Source organism: Schistocerca gregaria, chromosome 7 (assembly GCF_023897955.1).
Source record: "Schistocerca gregaria isolate iqSchGreg1 chromosome 7, iqSchGreg1.2, whole genome shotgun sequence".
Classification (NCBI taxonomy): Eukaryota; Metazoa; Arthropoda; class Insecta; order Orthoptera; family Acrididae; genus Schistocerca; species Schistocerca gregaria.
Window position 1 is genome coordinate 514,978,087 of NC_064926.1, and position 20,469 is coordinate 514,998,555.

Below are 20,469 nucleotides of genomic sequence, written 5' to 3' on the forward strand. Positions count from 1 at the left end.
TTTACTATTTCTTTGGCGGATATGTGGTGAAGGATGTAGGCCATATGGTGAATTACGTAGGACCTGCAGTACATCTACAATAGACTTTCCCTGATAGGTTCCATAAGATTGTCACTAATCTAGTAATCAGATATGATTGAGGCCACTTCCAGTTTTCTTTGGACATTATCTAATAATATTCACTTGCAAAAAGAGCTACGACTTAGTCCATTGTATAGAAATACTTTATAACTCTATTCTATAAAATGTCAGACTAATTATCCAAAACTAATCAGTTGCTTATTCATAATGACGCTGATTATTTAGACAATATATGGACTGTCTTAATTACTTATGTGTGCATTGCCTTTACTAATTTTGCCTGGGGATGTTTTGGGCACTGTCGCCGAATTTATGTTTGAAGTTGCCTGGAAAACCTTTAAAAACTTAGTTCTACCTTTATGACACTTTTTCTACTTCCCTATTTAAAGGCTGCCTGGGTAGCGATAAAGTTCTACGACACATCTTAACGTTTTCTTCCATATGTACAAAACTATCGGGCACCTAAAGTTTGTCATACACAATCAATAAAGACGCAGAGTACTAATTGTCTTTCCCAATAGAGAATACTTATGTTGGTACACTGAATCATTTCTTCAGAAAACATTGCTGTTCGTTAAGGACTTGCTTAGTACTGAGAGACAACGAGATTCCCGCCCACAGTTATTGATACTCCTGACGTAATACTTAATTAACATCCTCATCAAATACGAATGACGTTACACGCAACATTCTTAACCAAAATCAAGCTCACGTGCACTGTATTACATGCTGCCTCATACAGCACACACACTGCGGAACACACTGAAAAAATCGTTTGATCACAACTATAATTAATAAGTTCAGTTGTAATTGTAGTTTTGGGTGGCGGAAGAGAGTCATTTTGATAGAATGTGTTAATCAGTAAGGGGTATATAGGCTCGCAATCCCAGTCGTAACACCAATTTTTTGCAACCGTAGACGAAAAGTATGTACTCATCGTTTAACAAGTTTTATTTTGTGTTGAAATATATGATCGCAAATAATCTACAGAAACTGTGTTTTTAGTGTCATGTAATGGCTAATCACTGGAATAATGCGTAACGCCTCTGAGGAACCCAACCGCGCTCTCGAGTGTCTGGTCGTCATCTGCATTGCATCAAAGGCCATGTTTCCTCTGACAAGGGCACACGTATTTTTTCTACGTTCGATGTCGCAGCCTGAGAATAGTAATTTTGATAACGATTCTGTATTATAATATGTCCTGTTGGATGTATCAAAATGTTTATGCCTTCGTTGGCGCGAAGTAAAGTGCTGTGTAACTGCAATGAGGATAAGCTCCGGTCAGAGGTGAGATCCCTTTGCTATATTGAGACATGATGAAGCTACAAATGCGTGCAGTTACTGCAAAGTAGTGCAGTTAAAATGTTTTGTGTGATCTTGTTAAATCAGTATGTATAGCTCAGTTTTTGAGACACAGACGTTAACACGTTGCAAAAGTCAGCTTTATGTCGTAGACCAAAGATAAAAGATAAAGTACATGGATAGAAAGTACTTCCAGTCAGAAAGTAGGAACCATTAAATCCTCGTTTCCTCAATATGTGCCTTAGTCTCGGCATGTTAGGGTAAAGAGAAATGACAACGCTATGAAGTACATTTTTCCATATATTTAATTCCTGAAACTTTGTTACAACTGCCATCGTTCCAAATATGTTCACTGAAGTAGGAAGTGGGTTTGTTCTGAAAGAGCTGTTACACTTGACCAAATGCTTCTAGAACATGGAAGACAGTTTCGAAAGGTTCCCCAAAGCGGGTACACATCCTTTCCTTGTGTCAACAGGTTTGTTATACATTAACTTCTTAGATTGGACCATAGATAAAACTGACCAAGGCTAGTAACATAGAAACCATTACATACTAAAAAATTATGCATTTACAGCAGATACCACCGTATCCTAAGTAGTTCGTTTTGACGTACGTTCTCTTTGTCTGTACGTAGAAATAAATTTTCCAGACCGTGTGCTGGATGCCACTTGTTTTAATCTTTTTCTCAAACTACATACGAGTCTGAAATATATATATATATATATATATATATATATATATATATATATATATATATATATATATATATCAATGGCAAATAAATATACCTCCTAATTAACAACATTAATTAGCTGTTTCTATGGAAAATGAAGTTTAACTTTAGGGTGAGATATAAAAACGATATCAAAATGCACTACGTTAATAGTTTTTACCATAAGTACAGCATTAACAGACCACTTTATGAAACTTAGACCTGTCCACTTCAGTGTGATTACTGACAATTTCCCATATCATCTCCATCAACTCGTCGCTGGGATCCTTGACAGTTGTGAAGATTTGAGCCACTTCTGTAACAGAAACATTCGATTTATGCAGTTGTGAACCGGTTAATTGCCGGACAGGATTAAATGTGTCATGTATCATTATAGCATGTGCAGATGTTGCAGATTATCGTAGATTTCCTTACAGCTAATGATGTAATGAATGCTCTTTCGGACTGAAGTTACTGCCAGGGTGAAGTGACTAGAATAATATACAGGGTGTTACAAAAAGGTACGGTCAAACTTTCAGGCAACATTCCTCACACACAAATAAAGAAAAGATGTTATGTGGGCATGTGTCCGGAAACGCATAATTTCCATGTTAGAGCTCATTTTAGTTTCGTCAGTATGTACTGTACGTCCTCCATTCACCGCCATGATTTCATACGTGATACTCTACCTGTACTGCTAGAACATGTGCCTTTACAAGTACGACACAACATGTTGTTCATGCACGATGGAGCTCCTGCACATTTTAGTCGAAGTGTTCGTACGCTTCTCAACAACAGATTCGGTGACCGAAGGATATGTAGAGGAGGACCAATTCCATGGCCTCCACGCTCTCCTTACTTGAAGCCTCTTGACTTTCATTTATGGGGGCATTTGAAAGCTCTTGTCTACGCAACCCTGGTACCAAATGTAGATACTCTTCGTGCTCGTATTGTGGACAACTGTGAGACAATACGCCATTCTCCAGGGCTGCATCAGCGCATCAAGGATTCCATGCGACGGATGGTGGATTCATGTATCCTCGTTAAGGAGGACATTTTGAACATTTCCTGTAAGAAAGTGTTTGAAGTCACGCTGGTACGTTCTGTTGCGGTGTGTTTCCATTCCATGATTAACGTTTCCGGACACATGACCACATAACATATTTTCTTTCTTTGTGTGTGAGAAATGTTTCCTGAAGTTTGGCCGCATCTTTTTGTAACACCCTGTAATAATTTTTCCCGAATCTCATCTAAATTATCTCATGCTACTACAATCGTGGGAGCAAGAAATCTTTAACTAAAAAAGGCTTGGAAGATAACAAATAAAAATTAAATTTAAAGTGTTTTAGAACTTGTCGTATGTTCAGACTGGCGAAGAACTTGAAAGCTAACCGGCAGAGCCCGTATCAAATGAATTATTCGGGCATTTGTTTTAAGAGATTTAGGGAGACGTGAATGTCCAAAACGTGAATGGCTGGATGTCGGTTTGAGCCAGATTGCTACCAAATGAGTGTCCATCGTATTTCCAAAGATCCTGTTTGTCAGTGAAACTGGACTGTAGAGCGATGCCGAAAGTCATGTGAAAGTGTTAACATCATGTGGCAAGAGGCGCTTGCTATCGTTGTACACGGTTATTCTAAATGATGGAACCACATTCAAAAATTCATTTGTATTCAGATACAAATCCAAAATGAACAAGCTTTATGCTTATGAAAATAGGAAGTTTCAAAGTTTGTGGTGGGCGGCGACGCGCGGGCTGTGATGGTTTCAAAGGCGGCCGGTAGATTTCACGGGGCAGTATTGCCGTCGTTCCGTTTCACTGTCAGTTGCGAATGGGATGGCGACTGTGGAGCACAGGGTTTTCTGCGTCCTTGAGTTTGTGAAAGGTAAGTCGCTAACAGCAGTGCAGCGAACATTTCGCATCAAATCCGGTATTCAGCCTTAAACTCACAAAAGTAATACCGGTTGGTTTAAGCAATTTAAACAGACTGGGAGTGTGTGCAAAGGAAGAAGCATAGGCCAACCGCGTGTGTCAGAGGATGAAATTTTTAAATTGATATAGTTGTTGTTGTGGTCTTCAGTCCTGAGACTGGTTTGATGCAGCTCTCCATGCAATTGATATAGAACATTACGAAAAAAAAATTGAAACTTCCTCTTATCATTTTGTATTTTTAGTTGAATAAATATGAAGTTCTGAAAATGGTTCCATCGTTTAGAATAAACATGAATAAGATAACTCTGCACATAGTATTACTACTATACTACCTTTAAAGGGGAAGAGATTCAGTGGGCAACGAAAAGGACTGAAATTTGGCTGATTAGGGGAGACAAAATTTCAGGGACTTTTTCTTATGGTTGTGTGCGTCTTAATGGAACTGCGAAAACTATGTTTTAAAGAAAAGAGCCGCCAATGCGACGTAGAAGTAAAAACACTAGATGGTGAGACGCACGCAGAATCCCTCCAGCAATATTGTGGAAGTGTTAGTGTCGGTGATTTGAGATCTTCCATGTCCCGTTTTGGTGTACATGTCCTTTGTAATGTCCGTAAGGATAGCGAATGGTTTGGACGTTGAATAACTCCCAGTATCCTTCATCTTAATACACGTGCAAGGTATGAACTGAATCGACAAACTGAATTTTCCATCACACATATCGAAAAACTACCGTAATAGTTCGTTCACGACACACACAACACAGTAGAAATGATTAGTGGAAGATGATGAGAGAAACTAACCATATCCCAGAAAACAGTAGCGGTCCATGATGAAATCCTCATGTGAGTACACTATGTTATACGGTCCGCTCAGTAGAGATTTCCCTGGAAAGAGAAGTAGATATAAATGTCTATGTCTAGCTCCTCCAGAAGAATAAGGTAACTCAAAAACAAATGAGTTTGTTAAGTTCTAAGAGTAACAAGTGTGTCCTGTTCTACCAACCACAAAAAATGTCTCTGCAGTTCTATCGATAAAAACTAGCTTACATTTATGAAAGTGTGAATTTGCCCTTACATACGCCTTCGTAGACCTTGTCTATCCTGTTTCCTTGTCCAGTAGCTGACGCAACGCAGTTAAGGGGAAAGCTGAAAAAAAAGAGAACAATACTAGTAAGTTTAGATCTACATAACTCACTCATGTGCAATATAGTGATATTCTCTGTGGTATATTCTGAAACTATTGCTAAGGCGCAGCCTTCTCGTTGAAATTGGCTCTAACGTTTTCCGAAGTCCTTCCAGCCTGTGTTGCAAACAATTGGTGTTTTATTTTATTTTATGTCATTCTTTATAAGTGTTTATGAATTCAGGAACCGAATCATGAATTACGTCATCTCATATGTAGTTTTCAAGGTGTGCCAGCTTAAAATGGCACACTGCAACGAAACACAAACCCGAATTTGCTCTCCACAAATAATTCTCTAATCGTCAGAGCAGGATAGCAGGTTATGCCAATATCTGTCCTACTGCAAATTCACAGAATCACTCGTAACAAGCCATACTTGTGTCACGTACCTGGACGAACGGATAACGCTGTTCTGCATGCAGGTTTGCTATCCTTCGAATTTCAGAACTGTGGTCACTCCACCGCTGACTTTTAGATTCATTCTGTAATTGTAACATACATTGAGTCATCGCCTGCTGTCTCTCTGAATTGTGAACTTAATGGCGTGTTTCAGTTTACTGATACACCGTGTTTATCGGCTGTACAACCTAGAAGTTTCAAAAATATAGAATAATAGGCCCTATCTTGATGATATATTTCCTGTGTAACATCATGGCTCGTGCATAACTGTGATCCACGTTCAGAATGCGTCTCAGCGTGAATTTATCTGTACAATTACCGGATCGAAGTACTTTCAATCGTTGTAAGATGCAGTCACGTCGTTGGCAGTTTGATGCTTATTAAGAAAATCTAAAGTAATAAAGAAAGGAAAGTATTACAATGTGAAGGACTTGCACAAACAAAACAAAAAACAACACAAGAATGAGGATACTGTATTAGAAAAATTTACAGTCGCCCTCGTTGTTACAGCCATCATTCAATGTTCGGTTGAAGATACAAACAGCTGCTTTAGAGGTGTTGCAAACATTGAAAATTCCGGTAAAGACGAACTGTGTCTCTGAAGACTGCACACAGTTCGAAATATTTTTAGAAGCGTTTCGCAATTAACGGATGCCGTAGCCCTTATAGCAACTTATACTTCGTAAACTGTAAGTCACAACCAGTCTCTGAAAAGAACTACTTACAGTACCAGCTGTCCCATAGGAATATAATGGCAAGAGCTGATAAACAGAAAGCTTGTTAAATATCCATACGCAATGTCCTTGTCAACGGATTAACATTTTTATTATTTGATGTTTAACTTGCAGTTAGCAGCATATTCTTTTTATATAAATTCTACTCATTGAGTGAGCAAGAAAATTAAACACACAGACTGAGACTTATTGGCAGATTAAAACTCTCGATACACAAAAGTGTACTAAGCCACAGATTCTAGAAATTGTATGGACTGTTCTGATATTATTGCATTTATCAAGAAACAATAATATCTGGCCAATCCCTTTAGGTAAATGTGTATTTCGGAAGTGTCTACAAACTCATTTTTATGTTGTAAATGATTTTATAGCGATGAAGCACTAGGAGATCACTATCAACATGTGGTTGAATAACTTTTCTCTTACTTACTTTATTTACATTGGTACAGAATAGTGTTTCCGTTGCTGTCAGAGGAATGCATTATGTTAACTCAGTGAGGACTGTAGCCTTCTTAAGCAAATAAATATAATGTATTTACCGCTGTCCACCAGTATCTAGCCATCGTGATAACTGAACATGTGGAGCCTCACATAAAGCAGGTCCAGTAACTTACAAAGGCACCTTGCTGAAGTTCCCAGTAAGGTTCATCTCGATCATGGTCTCCCCAGGCGACTGGACGTAAGTAACACAGCCCAGGTCAAACAGGCCGGGTACCTTGTACTGGTATTGCTGGTACCACGGCTTCTCCTCCTGTGGACCCACGGCACAGCTTGTAAGTACAATAATCACAGGATGTGATATGAACTATTCCAGCTTACAAGTTGGAGCGTCAATACACTGAGCAAGTGAAACTGTATAGGTTTTATGTTAAAGACTAAATTCTCTAACAAGTTCACTAGAACCCGATACGAACTAAACAGACGAACTCAGGAAAGGATTTAACTACGCAAGTACAATTGAATTAGATATATAGCCAATACAACGTAGAAAATTGATGTATACGTTACACTGGGGCAGTCTAATGTGTCACATGTATTAAAAATGTTATTTTCCTTTAGATATTGCTGTCAACTCAGGGAGTTCCAGACTTCAGGTTTTACTTACTCCTGTCATAGAAAAGATTTCAAAGAATGCGTTTTGTGTGACAATTTCTTCCAATTAATTTTTTACTGACTTACATAATCTATGAATCTTATTTCCTTCTGTCATAAAGACATTGAAAAATTTCTTGTAATATTGTTTAAAGTAATCATAAAAGTATATTATGTGGGCTCGAATAATACTTTTCCTGCACTGCTACTAACTTACGGTAGTGATGTAGAATAACTCCGTGGAGGCATCTTGCAGTACACAGCCCACATTGTCAGAGGAAGCACTCTCCGCCATCAAGGGCAGCACCAGGAGTAGCAGTGAAATCATCTGTCGACAAAGACAACGCTCACTGTTTATCGAAATTAGTGGAATATAAGACATACAGGGTGACTGACATGCCTCTACCTATGCGTTTAATGCAACTCACAAGGCCTTCTAAAACCACGTGCTAGTTTTCATATTCTCTCGTTCGCTACTCACGAGCTATTAGTCCTATGAAAAAGTTGAATAGATCGTTTTAGTACAAAATTTAATGAAGATAAATTTTGTACTGTGATACGCACCCGATGGAGGCTAGCGTTTTCGAGTTAAACAAGAAAAATGGTTTTGGACGTCACTTTTGTACGTATTTCTTGAATCATTCGAAAACTACAGCTTCTAGCAGATAGAATCGCAGTGCAAAATTTTCGTACAAAAACGTCCTGTCTTTTTTTTATACAGGACTCCAGTTTGCATGTAGCGAGCGAAAGAATATGAAAACTGGCACGTGGTATTTGAGGGCGTTGCACTTTACATAAGACCGGGGCAGCTGAAATCTCCCTTTATACGTCGTCATCAGCGATTCTTTGTTACGTAACAAACATATCGTAGCTAATGAAAATTACGTAACAAAAGAAGACCTTCGTCGCTCCATCTAAACCAGACACTAGAGTTTACGATGATTGGAATACCCGGAAACAACGTTTCGACAATATCCACATTGGAGGACGTGGATGACAGTGTACCCGCAACAAGTAATTAACGCTAGAGGAAGAAGGTCGAGACGGAACAGAGTAGTGCCGTCTTATACGCGACAAGAGAACGCTCTGCTAAATCAGTAATGAGCTAGAAAGAGAAACTGAGAAGACACAACAAGAGCCAGCATGCTGGTAAATGTCATTCACTACATATTCAGCACGTGAGATTTCAGGTGGCGTATTTGAGTCTGTGGATCCACTGGACACATGAGGGTTATCTGAGCGGGTTATTGGAACGTATCTTTCTTGTTCGTATAGCATTAAACATCTGTACTCGTCGTATGTAAGACGAATGGACAACGCAACTTTGCACTGGTTGTGGACCTGTCTGCGTCGACAGTTCAACGGCGTCTTCTGTGGGGTGGACGGATGGCACGCAAGTCATTCCCCATAGTCGTCCACTCTCTACAAACTACAAACTCCACAGACTGTTAAATGCCCTCCATAGCGTGGGGAGAGGTGATCTTTCGTGATACAGAATTAGTCACACTTCACGGTGTCCTCGAAGGCATATGTCGTGGCTAATGAAACATGTTGCAGATCAACTCTAAACCTAGATACCTCGCGTTTCACGAGCAGCAGACTTAGGCTATCTGAGCATGCCTCCGGCTTCGAATAAGATATTAATTATCAATGAACCTTCGTAATCTGCACCCAAAGATTCGCACAGTGGGTGTGTAATGTTAGCACCTCTGAGAAAAGGTTATGATAGAGAACTGTGGCTGGATCAGGGATACAAATAAACTGAATTAATTTCATTGAACTGAAATAAATGCAGTCACTAAAGCTGAAAGCTGTCAAGGTGTAATGAGATGAAATTAAAGCACCGGCAATCGTATAACACTTGGTTTGGTGTGGGGCGGCGGTGGGGAAGCTGGACTGCTGTGGTCTGCTGTGGGATTGTGAACCACTGAGGGCCAAGGCGGGACGACGCCTCTCCTTCGTTTCTAGGTCCCCGGTACAATACACAATACGCTATACACACCGGCAATCGTTCAGAAATTCTGAGGATAAACAGACATCTCAGGTTTCAATATTGGCTACACACGATTTTCATTAGCTACGATATGTTCACTGTACTAGAGTTCAATGTTTTCTGAACAATCTTTGTTTATATCATTTCATACCAGAGTATTTCATTCTAGCCACTTTCCGTGTCAGTGAACATGTTTCTATTCCCTTGTACTGAAGGCAGTCTGATCAGCAGAAATGAAATAATTACAGTTGGATTACTTTTCTCCACCTTTATTACAACGGTAAAAAAATGAAATGATCGTGTGGCTTTGTTGAGGGGGATGACCCATTTGGGGAAGGTCGATCGCCGAGTTTCAAGTCTTATTTCAGTGACGCCACATTAAGCTAATTCCATGTCGGTGATGATGAGATGATGATGATGAGAACAACACAACACTCAGTCCACGAACGCAGAAAATCTCCAACCCTGCCGCTGTAGGGCAGGCGAACACGTAACTACTCAGCTAAGAATGCGGACTGATCAGCAGAGGTTCTGTCCACACACAGCGATTCCACACGTCCAGACAATGACCAGTCCACTTCATGAAGACTGTGCAAACCTACTTCCAAGAACAGCGTCTGCCACCTTCCTATTACGCTCATTCGCTTGACCTATAGCCACAGAATTTACCTGGGACGTACGTGAATGACACCTCGTCCATCACTCTCCTCTGGCAACAACGTTGTTAGTATGCTGTGCAGTGACAAGAAAAAATGGATGAATGTTGCAAGACTCCTTATTTGTGTCCCTGCCTGACGGTTTTTAGTTGCGATTACCGATCAGAGGGATTTGAGCTCTGGCCGCTTGTTGGAGCCTCAGGAAAAGAACTGGACAGCTTTATTAGTTAATCCTTGTCGATTCCTGACTCCTATTTTCAGCCGTAGCCAAGTGTTTTTGGTGATTTTTTATTTTACATTTTCGAGCTGTAACAAGAATAATCTTAAATCTGGAAAGCTAAAATCCTGGAATAAAAAGCCTCCCACTCTATCGAACATGAGTCACATACCAGTAAGTTTTACACTTAACTCAGGTTACATATTTTGACTCGCGTGCTGGTTGGTTTTCGTTCGTAATTATTGCAGTATCTGTATTACTAAATAATTAACCGGCGGCAAACATCACTTACGGGCTGCCTATCTAACGGCTTCCTGGGCAACAAAAATTTGTTGACCGAGTTAAAAGTTTTAAACTGCTGTTATAATCTCCGTATAATAGGTATAATCTTGCATTAAATGGTTAACACAACGAGTCAAGTATTAAAGCTATAAAATGGGGATAGGTCTTGAGTCGAAGTAACACACGGTGCGTAAAATATCTAGACCACATTCATCCAATATTTGCATTATCGGATCTCTTGGCTACTTCTAACGTACTTCATGTATAATTTGAAACCTTCACGAAACTTTTTCTCGCTGACACTTCCTACAAAATGATGAAAGCAAAATTTTACGTTTTCTACATTTTCGCCACCCATTAAATGAATTTGCAGCCCCCGGCATGCCGTTTTATTTATTTATTTAGTTTTTGTTTGCTTCTTTACCACTACATATATTCTCAACAAATTTTACGGATGATTTCCACATATACCACGGAATGTATCCGATACGTTGTATTATTATGAGAGGTATGACAATTTATAACCTGCCAGATTAGCCGAGAGCACTAATACGCTGCTTCCTGGACTCGGGTAGGCGCGCCGGCCCTGGATCGAATCTGCCCGCTGGATTAACGACGAGAGCCGGTGTGCCGGCCAACCTGGATGTGGTTTTTGGGGGTTTTCCACATCTCCCTAGGTGAATACAGGGCTGGTCCCCACGTGTCGCCTCAGTTCCACGACTCACAGACATTTGACACATATCCGCACTTTCCATGATTTACACTAGATGCAGACAGATGGGGTACTCCGATTCCGCTCTGGGGGGTGCTGGGTGGTGGCAGGACAGACATCCAACCACCCCTTCAAATTCACATGCCAGATCCGATTTAACCACGCCAACCCCGCGCACAATCCGGGACACAGGCGCAAGCGATAGTGATAGATATGCCAATTTATGTATAGGCATTCGATTCTTTTAATACTCGGGTGTGGGGGTCTACTAGCTGCGTACTGTTCTCCTTGCCAACCATAACTATCGCACGGTAAGTATACATAAATTATTGGAGTTTACTGATCTAGGTAACAGGTAACCTTTTCATTATCTTACTAGTAATTAATTTTCAGTTTCCACGGAGGGCAGAGTAAATGCTATTATTTCCAAAATCAAAGGAATGTAGGTTTGGTTACTTATGATTGTCTGGTGTGGGATGTCGTTATGTGACAACCATGGACTGCTTCTCCCTTCAATACGATTCTGTTAAAAGTTACTAGAATGAAATTTTTACTCTGCAGCGTAATGTGTGCTGATACGAAACTTCCCTGGCAGATTAAAACTGTTTGCCTGACCGAGACCCCAGTTTCTGTGAAGTTTGGAAGGTAGGAGACGAGGTACTGGCGGAAGTAAAGGTGTGAGGACGGCTAGTCAGTCGTGCTTGGGTAGCTTGCATGGTAAGGCACTTGTCCGCGAAAGGGAGCGGTTCCGAGTTCGAGTCTCCGTCCGGCTCACAGTTTTAATCTGCCAGGAACCTGTTCAAGATTCCCCGTGAGTGGTCTAGTATCAGAGGCACCTATGTACACTGAGAAGGCAGCACCCAAAGTAATATCTGATTACTTCTCAATACGCAGAACCAGCTGCTAATTTGCTGAGGACACAACGACATGCAACACCTCTGGCAGCGTTCTTAGATTCGCACATGTGAAAGTCGAATACGGATGTGAGTCACACGGCACGTTAATTAATTTCACATTCCAACGACAAAATACATTTATTCAGATTTTCTTGTGTAATTGAAAATTAGTAAAACATATGTAGTTTGAGTGGTGAGCAATGTAGTTTTCCCAATAAACGAATTTTTTATTCGAGATTAAAAAAATCTCTTTATTGCACAGGAATTATGAGTCCATTTGCTTATATTTTCTTTCTCGCCTCCTTTTTAGTCTAAAACAGATCCTTGGTGATATCTATTTGAATACAGTTAGGACGTTGTGTAGGGCATATGTCAGTGAATAACGTTCCGTCTCCTAATTCTGGATACCATCCTCAGTGACTAAAAACACGATGCTAGATGATTTTTAGAGTTTAAGAAACTCAATCAGCCGAGGTTAAAGAGAACAGAAAAATTGAAATTTGACCCGTTGTTGGCTTTAGTGTTAAATGACGCAAATCTAACTCATCTACAGTACAAGTTCCATAACACACGTCTGTGCTGCTCTGAGACCTTAGGCTTCTCTGAGATTTTTGACAGCGCTCGTATCAGTTTACGACTCGATTGTCACGTAGTTAGGGTGAACATCTCAGTTTTCTGACCTTTTTTTAAGACAGAAAATCAATTGATTTAGTCTTTATAGCCTCAGATGAAGTTTCCAGTAAGACAAAATGTTTGACTGTGACGCCTCCCATACACCACAGTTTTATACTAATAATAAAGTAACCATCAAGGATGTAAACAACGACTGCGACAGCCTGAATATCTTCTAGTACAGCTTTCTTTCCGCTCAATAGCCAAATGTATGTTTTGGTTAAGCGACCAATAGTAGTTTACCAACAAACTAGCATTCCAACAGACCTGATATCTTCTTAGCATCACTCAGATGTCCTGATGAATGTCCTCAAATTACACCACCAAAACATTTGGAGAAAAAATGAATCTGACTGTTCAAGGCCCTCAAATATATTACCTTCTCGAATTTTTGCACTATATTGACAACCACTGAATTACAGTGTGGGTTCCTTCTATTGCCCAAGTACTTAGTAAGAACGTTACTGAATAATTCACGAGCCTCTGTTCTGCTTCATCACTTTTGATTCAGATGTGAATTCGAGTGCTATTCTTACAAAGTAATATCAACAAACATGTCCTATTTCGGTCTTGTCCTCGATATATGAGGAATATTGTCGGAAAGTTACTTGAAACATTCATCATCGTTCATTACCGCTTTGAAAATTGTTTAATTTGACCTGGTGTAATGGACAGAGAGCGATACACAAGGTTCTTAAACAACTGATTTTCTCTCAAGTCTTCCAAGATTTTCTTGCAGGCTATGTAGCTCGAAGCCAACGTTGATACTTGCTCTGCTCCCTCGTATATCCATTATGTTTTGAAAATAAATAAGACACTAATTAAAAAGGCTAAAAATTAGTTTCTGAAGTACTGAATGCTTACCTTTAAAGTGTTATTAGAAATTGCTCTTTTGTTATCTTAGCTTTCTGAAAACTAAAAGCCAAATTATGTCCATTTTCATTAAAAGTTCTATTCAAGCTTACACAGTATTTCAATCATTGTTCATCTAAGACACAGAGAATGAAAACTAAACACATCTAGTTGAAGTGCTAACTTCAACAGCAATAAATAAAATTTTCCTTGATGTCTTGACACACTTGTCGTTACGTGGAAAAATTATGATTTTATACTATTTCTTTAAAATTTTCAGGTCTGTTATTATTTATGAAGTATTCTCGGGGTATCAACCGAGTAACCTTAACAGGGTAAAATTTTGCTCATATGCTGAAAAGAATTCTTCAGTGAAATTTGAGAGAAATTGACATTCGATTTATGATAAACCATTTAGTTTTCCAGAGCTGAAAATGTTGCAATTAACTCACATCCATACATTATCAAGTACGAATTAGACTCCGGGCAAGGATTTAGTTACTGTAAAAATATTCGTGAAAAAATTAGAATGTTCACGCTCTTGACTTACGCATTATTCCTGTTTATTACTCGTCAGTGTAATTAATTATTTTGATTCTCTTACTCTGGCTCAGTTCTAGAGACTACTACAAACAATTAGGTCAATGCTGTACAGACGGTCTGCGATCAGAAACTCACTTTTTGGTATAAGGAAAGACGATCAGAAGTGAAAGTTGCGTAAGAACTTGACGAAACAATGAAAGTGAAGTACACGTTAGTCAACTGGCCTTTTCTCTGCATAATCGCTGTTGATGAAACGTTGAAAACCAATGCATAATCGATTGTGATGTATCCACAACGGGTTTGTTCATATGACATTGCCTATAGTCTTTGGCGTGTCAATACCAGTAGAAAAAAAGAGATGAACAGGTTAACTGAGTTCTGACAGCACCCCTCATTACATTGTGGGTAACAGGGATATTACAGAGAGTGCGGAAATATTTTATGCGTTATTATAATGTATTCACTGAGAGTTGAAGTCGTCACATTCAGCAGCTCCCATGATGTTAAGGTGATGCTGTAAGAAGTAAGTTGTTCATATCTATAAAACACTAAATATTCTCTTCCGACCACTAGTACCTCATTTCAAGGTATTCATATACCGTAGCTGTCATTTGTATCCTGAAAGGATTTTACTGATCACTTTTCGAACATAGTTGACAACAACATCCCATGATGCTTTTCTGAGACACAACATATTGCCTCCGTCGGCCATATTCTGACAGTTAAATTCATTCTATTTCAAAGCATGCTCTATGAGTGAATCATTATGTGAGGAGAAAGTTTTTTATACAGTCGTAGAGGTAGTTTCTATCGCGAAGTTGAATGAAGTTTAAAGCGTATACTTCTGTTTCCTATGTTTATACATGATGACCCCGGGATTATGTTACAAACTTTTAGGGATGATGGAGGAAGATAAATGTATCAATCTGAGGTTAGGGCTCCTAGTCTGGAAACGACCGCTGTGAAAGTTATAAGCGCAAATCGTTATCATGTCACTAACTGGAATACATGTCAAGGCAATGATGGTGCTAACACTGGCAGAAACGAAAATTTCAGTGATGGTAGTATGAACCAAAACAAGAAAATAATGTCGGGGAAAGAAGGACTCTAAAATACATACCGTAAGGGCTATGATCGGTTGTTCATCTTCGACACTATGAAATACATATCTTCTGTTGAAAAAGTGCTCTTAAGACATGCATTTTAAAGCCCATGGTTAAAGGACTTCCTTGTTTTGGCCCATACTAGGTCCTCTAAAAATACGAAAACCAATGAGCTTGCAGTAGAAGAAATGTGCCTCAGAGTATCGAAGATGAACACGTGCTCTCAGCTCTTGCGGTATGAATTTGCCGATATTTACAACACAATTATTTTCATGTTTCGGCCCTGACTACCATATCTCATTCTTGCCACCCTACAATCTTAGCAACAACAGCGTCGTTACATGTATTTCACAGTCAGAGGTGACGGAACAAGTTTTGGTTATAACTTTATTCGGCTGTTCCCTCAAACCTTCCTGTTGGTTATCCGTCTTGAACTGACTGCAATTTAATGAAAGAGGATTACATCAGACGCAGTTCGCTTTTATTTATAAAGTATCTTCCGTGGTTATTCGTGAGTCGTGCTTGAGTAGCTCAGTTGATTCGCCAGGACACACTTCAACCGGTTGAGTTTCTTAATCTTTATGTGGCATCAAAATTGGTTCACATCGCGCAAGTTCTCCCTCTGTCAACTGCAATTGGGAGAAACCTTCAGGCGGCTTTTGGCTATTATCTCATGGCTGTATCAATGATTAAAGTCCGTTATGAGACACTTACCCTGCCCTCACGGTATGGTGGCGTCGGACTCGTCAATGTCCGTATGCGAGCTGCAGCCTTGTACATGAGTACCATGAGAAAACAGTGGATGGGCCAGGATACATGTGTCACACGCAGCTTGCTTGAGGTCCTCCTACCTGCTTCCACCTCACCACCGGTGTCTGTCGGCCATATCGTGCCTCATTTGTCCCATCTTTCGACCTTGTTCGTCGACTACAGTTACATACATACCAGTCTCCCAGATACACGCCCACCCAGGACTAAGGATTTTTACAGCCTGTTGCTGCGCTGTGTTCCCCGGAATGTGATGGAGACCAAACATACCTCCGACCAGTGGCCCATAGTGTGGACTACCGTCCACCAGCACTTCCTTCCTACGAACGTCCGGGCACTGTGGTATCACATAGTCAACACGAAATTTGCCTGCACAACATTGGATTGTCAGAATCCCCTATTTGTCTCCTTTGCCAGCAACTGGACACTGATGAACACCGTCTGACATGCGCCTCATCGCAAGATGTATGGCGCTTCGTGCAGCAAATCATTGCCTGCCACCTCCGGGTGCCACCAGATACAATCGAACCTCGAATGTTTCTATACCCGGAGGACAGACATTTTCCCGCCGCCAAATGTCATGCCATTACGTGGGTCAGAGGGTGGGCGGTCGCTTATCTCTTTCATGAGGGACCTAAATCCCGCCTCGACTTCTGGACCTATTTACGAACAGCCCATGCAGCTCTCGAAAATTCGCCACGTTACCGAACATTATTTGCTAACTATCTTCGAGCGGTCTTTGTTAGACCTCCACTGAGTTGGGGGGTGCCTGGCTCAGAGGACACCCACCCCTCCTCCCCCGGCGGTGTCTGAGTTTCAACCACCTACGATCTATTCTACTTCTGACCTCCGCGGATGGGAGAGCGCGTCGCAGATTGCGCGGATTTTATTTCTTTTTGATTTTCCTTTCTTTTTCTTTAACCAGAATTTATATTTCTTTTCTCTTTCGCCAATGTGTTCACATAATTTCATGATATTAGTGAATATTACAAAAACACATGCAAATAAATAAATAACAACGCCTTCCACTACTGTGTCTCCTGTGTCTCCCATTTCCCTAAGCACCACAGGCTCAGTGGCGGTGAGGAGGACACTGTGGCCTGGCCTCGGGTGTCGACCCCTGCCCTCTTTGCCCCCCGAACTCCCACCGTTCTACTACATTAACCTAAATAAAAAATATAAAAAATTAAAAAGCAGTTTTAGGCGCTATAAAAAAATAGGTAAAGACTTGTAATGCAGCGTACCCGGGTACGGTTCCCATTGCTCGCAATTTTTTTTTTCATTTTATTTCTTTCCACGCAAAGTAAAAAAAAAAAAAAAGTAACGTGCTTGCCTGTCAGGTGCATGCTGCCTCTGTTCGCCTTTTGAGCCTCGCCGAAAGCAAAGATAAATAAAATAAATAAAAAATAAAAGTTGATAGACCACTTGCCCGCGAAAGGCAAAGGTCCCGAGTTCGAGTCTCTGTCCGGCACACAGTTTTAATCTGCCAGGAAGTTTCATATCAGCGCACACTCCGCTGCAGAGTGTAAATCTCATTCTGGAAACATCCCCCAGGCTGTGGCTTAGTCATGTCTCCGCAATATCCTTTCTTTCAGGAGTGCTGGTTCTGCAAGGTTCGCAGGAGAGCTTCTGTAAAGTTTGGAAGGTAGGAGGCGAAGTACTGGCTGTATTAAAGCTGTGAGGACGCAGTGTGAGTCGTGCTTGGGTAGGTCAGTTGGTAGAGCACTTGCCCGCGAAAGGCAAAGGTCCCGAGTTCGAGTCTCGGTCCGGCACATAGTTTTAATCTGCCAGCAAGTTTCAAATCAGCGCACACTCCACTGCAGAGTGAAAATCTCATTCTGGATCCTGGCATTATTTCAGTAAGACTACGAATATGTAGTGAACAGAATGACGCTTAGAGAAGACGTTTCCAAAGCCTTGCGTCAGTAACGCATAGAGAATGACGACCTGTTCTATTACATTGACACATGAAACTGTCTTCGGTTCTATGTTACGAATGTCTGTTTCGAATGAATACAGTTCCAAAACTCAATATCTTATTCACAAATGTTCTTATGCGTATTAAAACTTACTTACTAAGCCTCCCTTTATCCAGACGTAGGCCGAAAACCCCTCTGGTACGGTTCATCTACATCTACATCACACTCCGCAAGCTACATAATCGTGTGCGGTGGAGGGTACTTTTGGTACCAGTATTTGGTCCCTGCAACCCTGTTCCAATAGCGAATAGTGCGTGGGAAGAATGATTGTCTGTAAGCCTCTCTATAAGCTCTAATGTCTCGAATTCTCATGGTCAATACGCAAGGTGTTTGTGGACGGAAGTAATACGTTATCCCACTCCTCCTGAAAAGTGCTGTCCCGAAATGTCAATAGTGACTCTCCGTGATGCACAACGTCTCTCTTGTAAAGTCTACCAGTGGAGTTTGTTTAGCATCCGCGTAACGTTCTCTTGCCAGCTAAGCGATTCCGTGACGAAACGCACCGTTCGTCGTTGGATCTGCTCTATCTCCTCTATCTGTCCTACCTGATAGGGATCCCAGATAGATGAACAATATTCAAGAACCTGGCGAAAAAGCGCCTTATAAGCCACGTCTTTCGTGGGCGAGTTACATTTCCTTAAAATTATTCCGATAAAAATGAGTCTGGAGTCTGGTTTTTCCAATATCTGCTTTATATGGTCATTCCACTTATGGTCGCTCTGGATAGACACGCCTCGATATTCTACGGCAGACGCTGTGTCCAGCTGTTTGTCATCAATAGTGTAGCTGTACAGTAGTGTATTTCTTTTCCTATGTAAACTGCCAGAGCCTGCACCATTCATCAATTCTCTGCAGGTCGTTCTGCAAATTCATACTATCTTCAGGCGTTGCTACTTTGATATAGACAACTGCATCATCTGCGAACAGCCTGCCTGAAAGAGCATTCGACGATTTCTACTAGATCATTTAAACAGTGTGGTCCATTGATAGTGACTGGGCCAAATATCTCACGAAATAAGCATCAAACGAAAAAACTACAAAGAACGAAACTCGTCTTGAAGGGGGAAACCAGATGGCACTATGGTTGGCCCGCTTGATGACGCTGCCATAGTCAAACGGATATCAGCTGTGTTTTTTTAAGTAGGAAAGCCCATTTTTAATTACATATTCGTGTAGTACATAAAAAAACATGAATGTTTTAGTTGGACCACTTTTTTCGCTTTGTGATTGATGGCGCTGCAATAGTCACAAACGTATAAGTACGTACGCACAGTATTTGCTTCGTGATACATTACCCGTGTTAAAATGGACCGTTTACCAATTGCGGAAAAGATCTATATCGTGTTGATGTATGTTGTGATTAAAATATCCAGTGTGTGCTACGTATGCTGCTCAGTATCCTGCACGACATCATCCAAGTGTCGGGACCGTTCGCCGGATAATTACGTCATTTAAGGAAACAGGAAGTGTTCAGCCACATGTGAAACGTCAACCACGACCTGCAACAAATTATGATGCCCAAGTAGGTGTTTTAGCTGCTGTCGCAGCTAATCCGCACATCAGTAGCAGACAAACTGCGCGAGAATCGGAAATGTAAAAAACGACGGTGTTGAGAATGCTACATCAACATCGATTGCACCCGTACCATATTTATATGCACCAGGAATTGCATGGCCACGACATTTAACGTCGTGTACAGTTCTGCCACTGGGCACAAGAGAAATTACGGGACGATGACAGAGTTTTTGCACGCGTTCTGTTTAGTGACGAAGTGTCATTCACCAACAGCGGTAACGTAAACCGGGATAATATGCACTATTGGGCAACAGCAAATCCACGATGGCTGCGACAAGTGGAACATCAGCGACCTTGTCGGGTTAATGTATGGTGTCGCATTATATAAGGAAGGATAATTGGCTCCCATTTTATCGATGGCAATCTAAATGGTGCAATGTATTCTGATTTCCTACGTAACGTTCTACCGATGTTACTACAAGATGTTTCACTGCATGACAGAATGGCGATGTACTTCCAACATGATGGATGTCCGGAACATAGCTCGCGTGCGGTTGCGGCGGTATTGGCTCAAATGGTTCAAATGGCTCTGAGCACTATGGGACTCAACTGCTGTGGTCATTAGACCCCTAGAACTTAGAACTACTTAAACCTAACCTAACCTAAGGACATCACACACATCCATGCCCGAGGCAGGATTCGAACCTGCGACCGGAGCAGTCGCACGGTTCCGGACTGCGCGCCTAGAACCGCGAGACCACCGCGGCCGGCAGGCGGTATTGAATAGCATATTTAATGACAGGTGGATTGGTCGTCGAAGTACGATACCATGGTCCGCACGTTCA

General features: G+C 40.9%; 1 protein-coding gene across 1 annotated transcript in view; it reads right to left on the reverse strand.

Annotated features, from left to right (window-relative positions):
• Positions 1-1,670: 1,670 nt before the first annotated feature.
• The window catches only part of LOC126281297 (uncharacterized), a 68,605-nt gene continuing 49,806 nt past the window's right edge, over positions 1,671-20,469 (reverse strand). The window contains exons 2-6 of the mRNA XM_049980130.1: positions 7,654-7,764; positions 6,959-7,095; positions 5,104-5,174; positions 4,830-4,913; positions 1,671-2,411 (exon numbers count right to left, since the gene is read on the reverse strand). Of these exons, the coding sequence (XP_049836087.1) occupies positions 2,290-2,411; positions 4,830-4,913; positions 5,104-5,174; positions 6,959-7,095; positions 7,654-7,764 (525 nt within the window). The 3' untranslated portion in view covers positions 1,671-2,289. The remainder of the gene's footprint in view (positions 2,412-4,829; positions 4,914-5,103; positions 5,175-6,958; positions 7,096-7,653; positions 7,765-20,469) is intronic.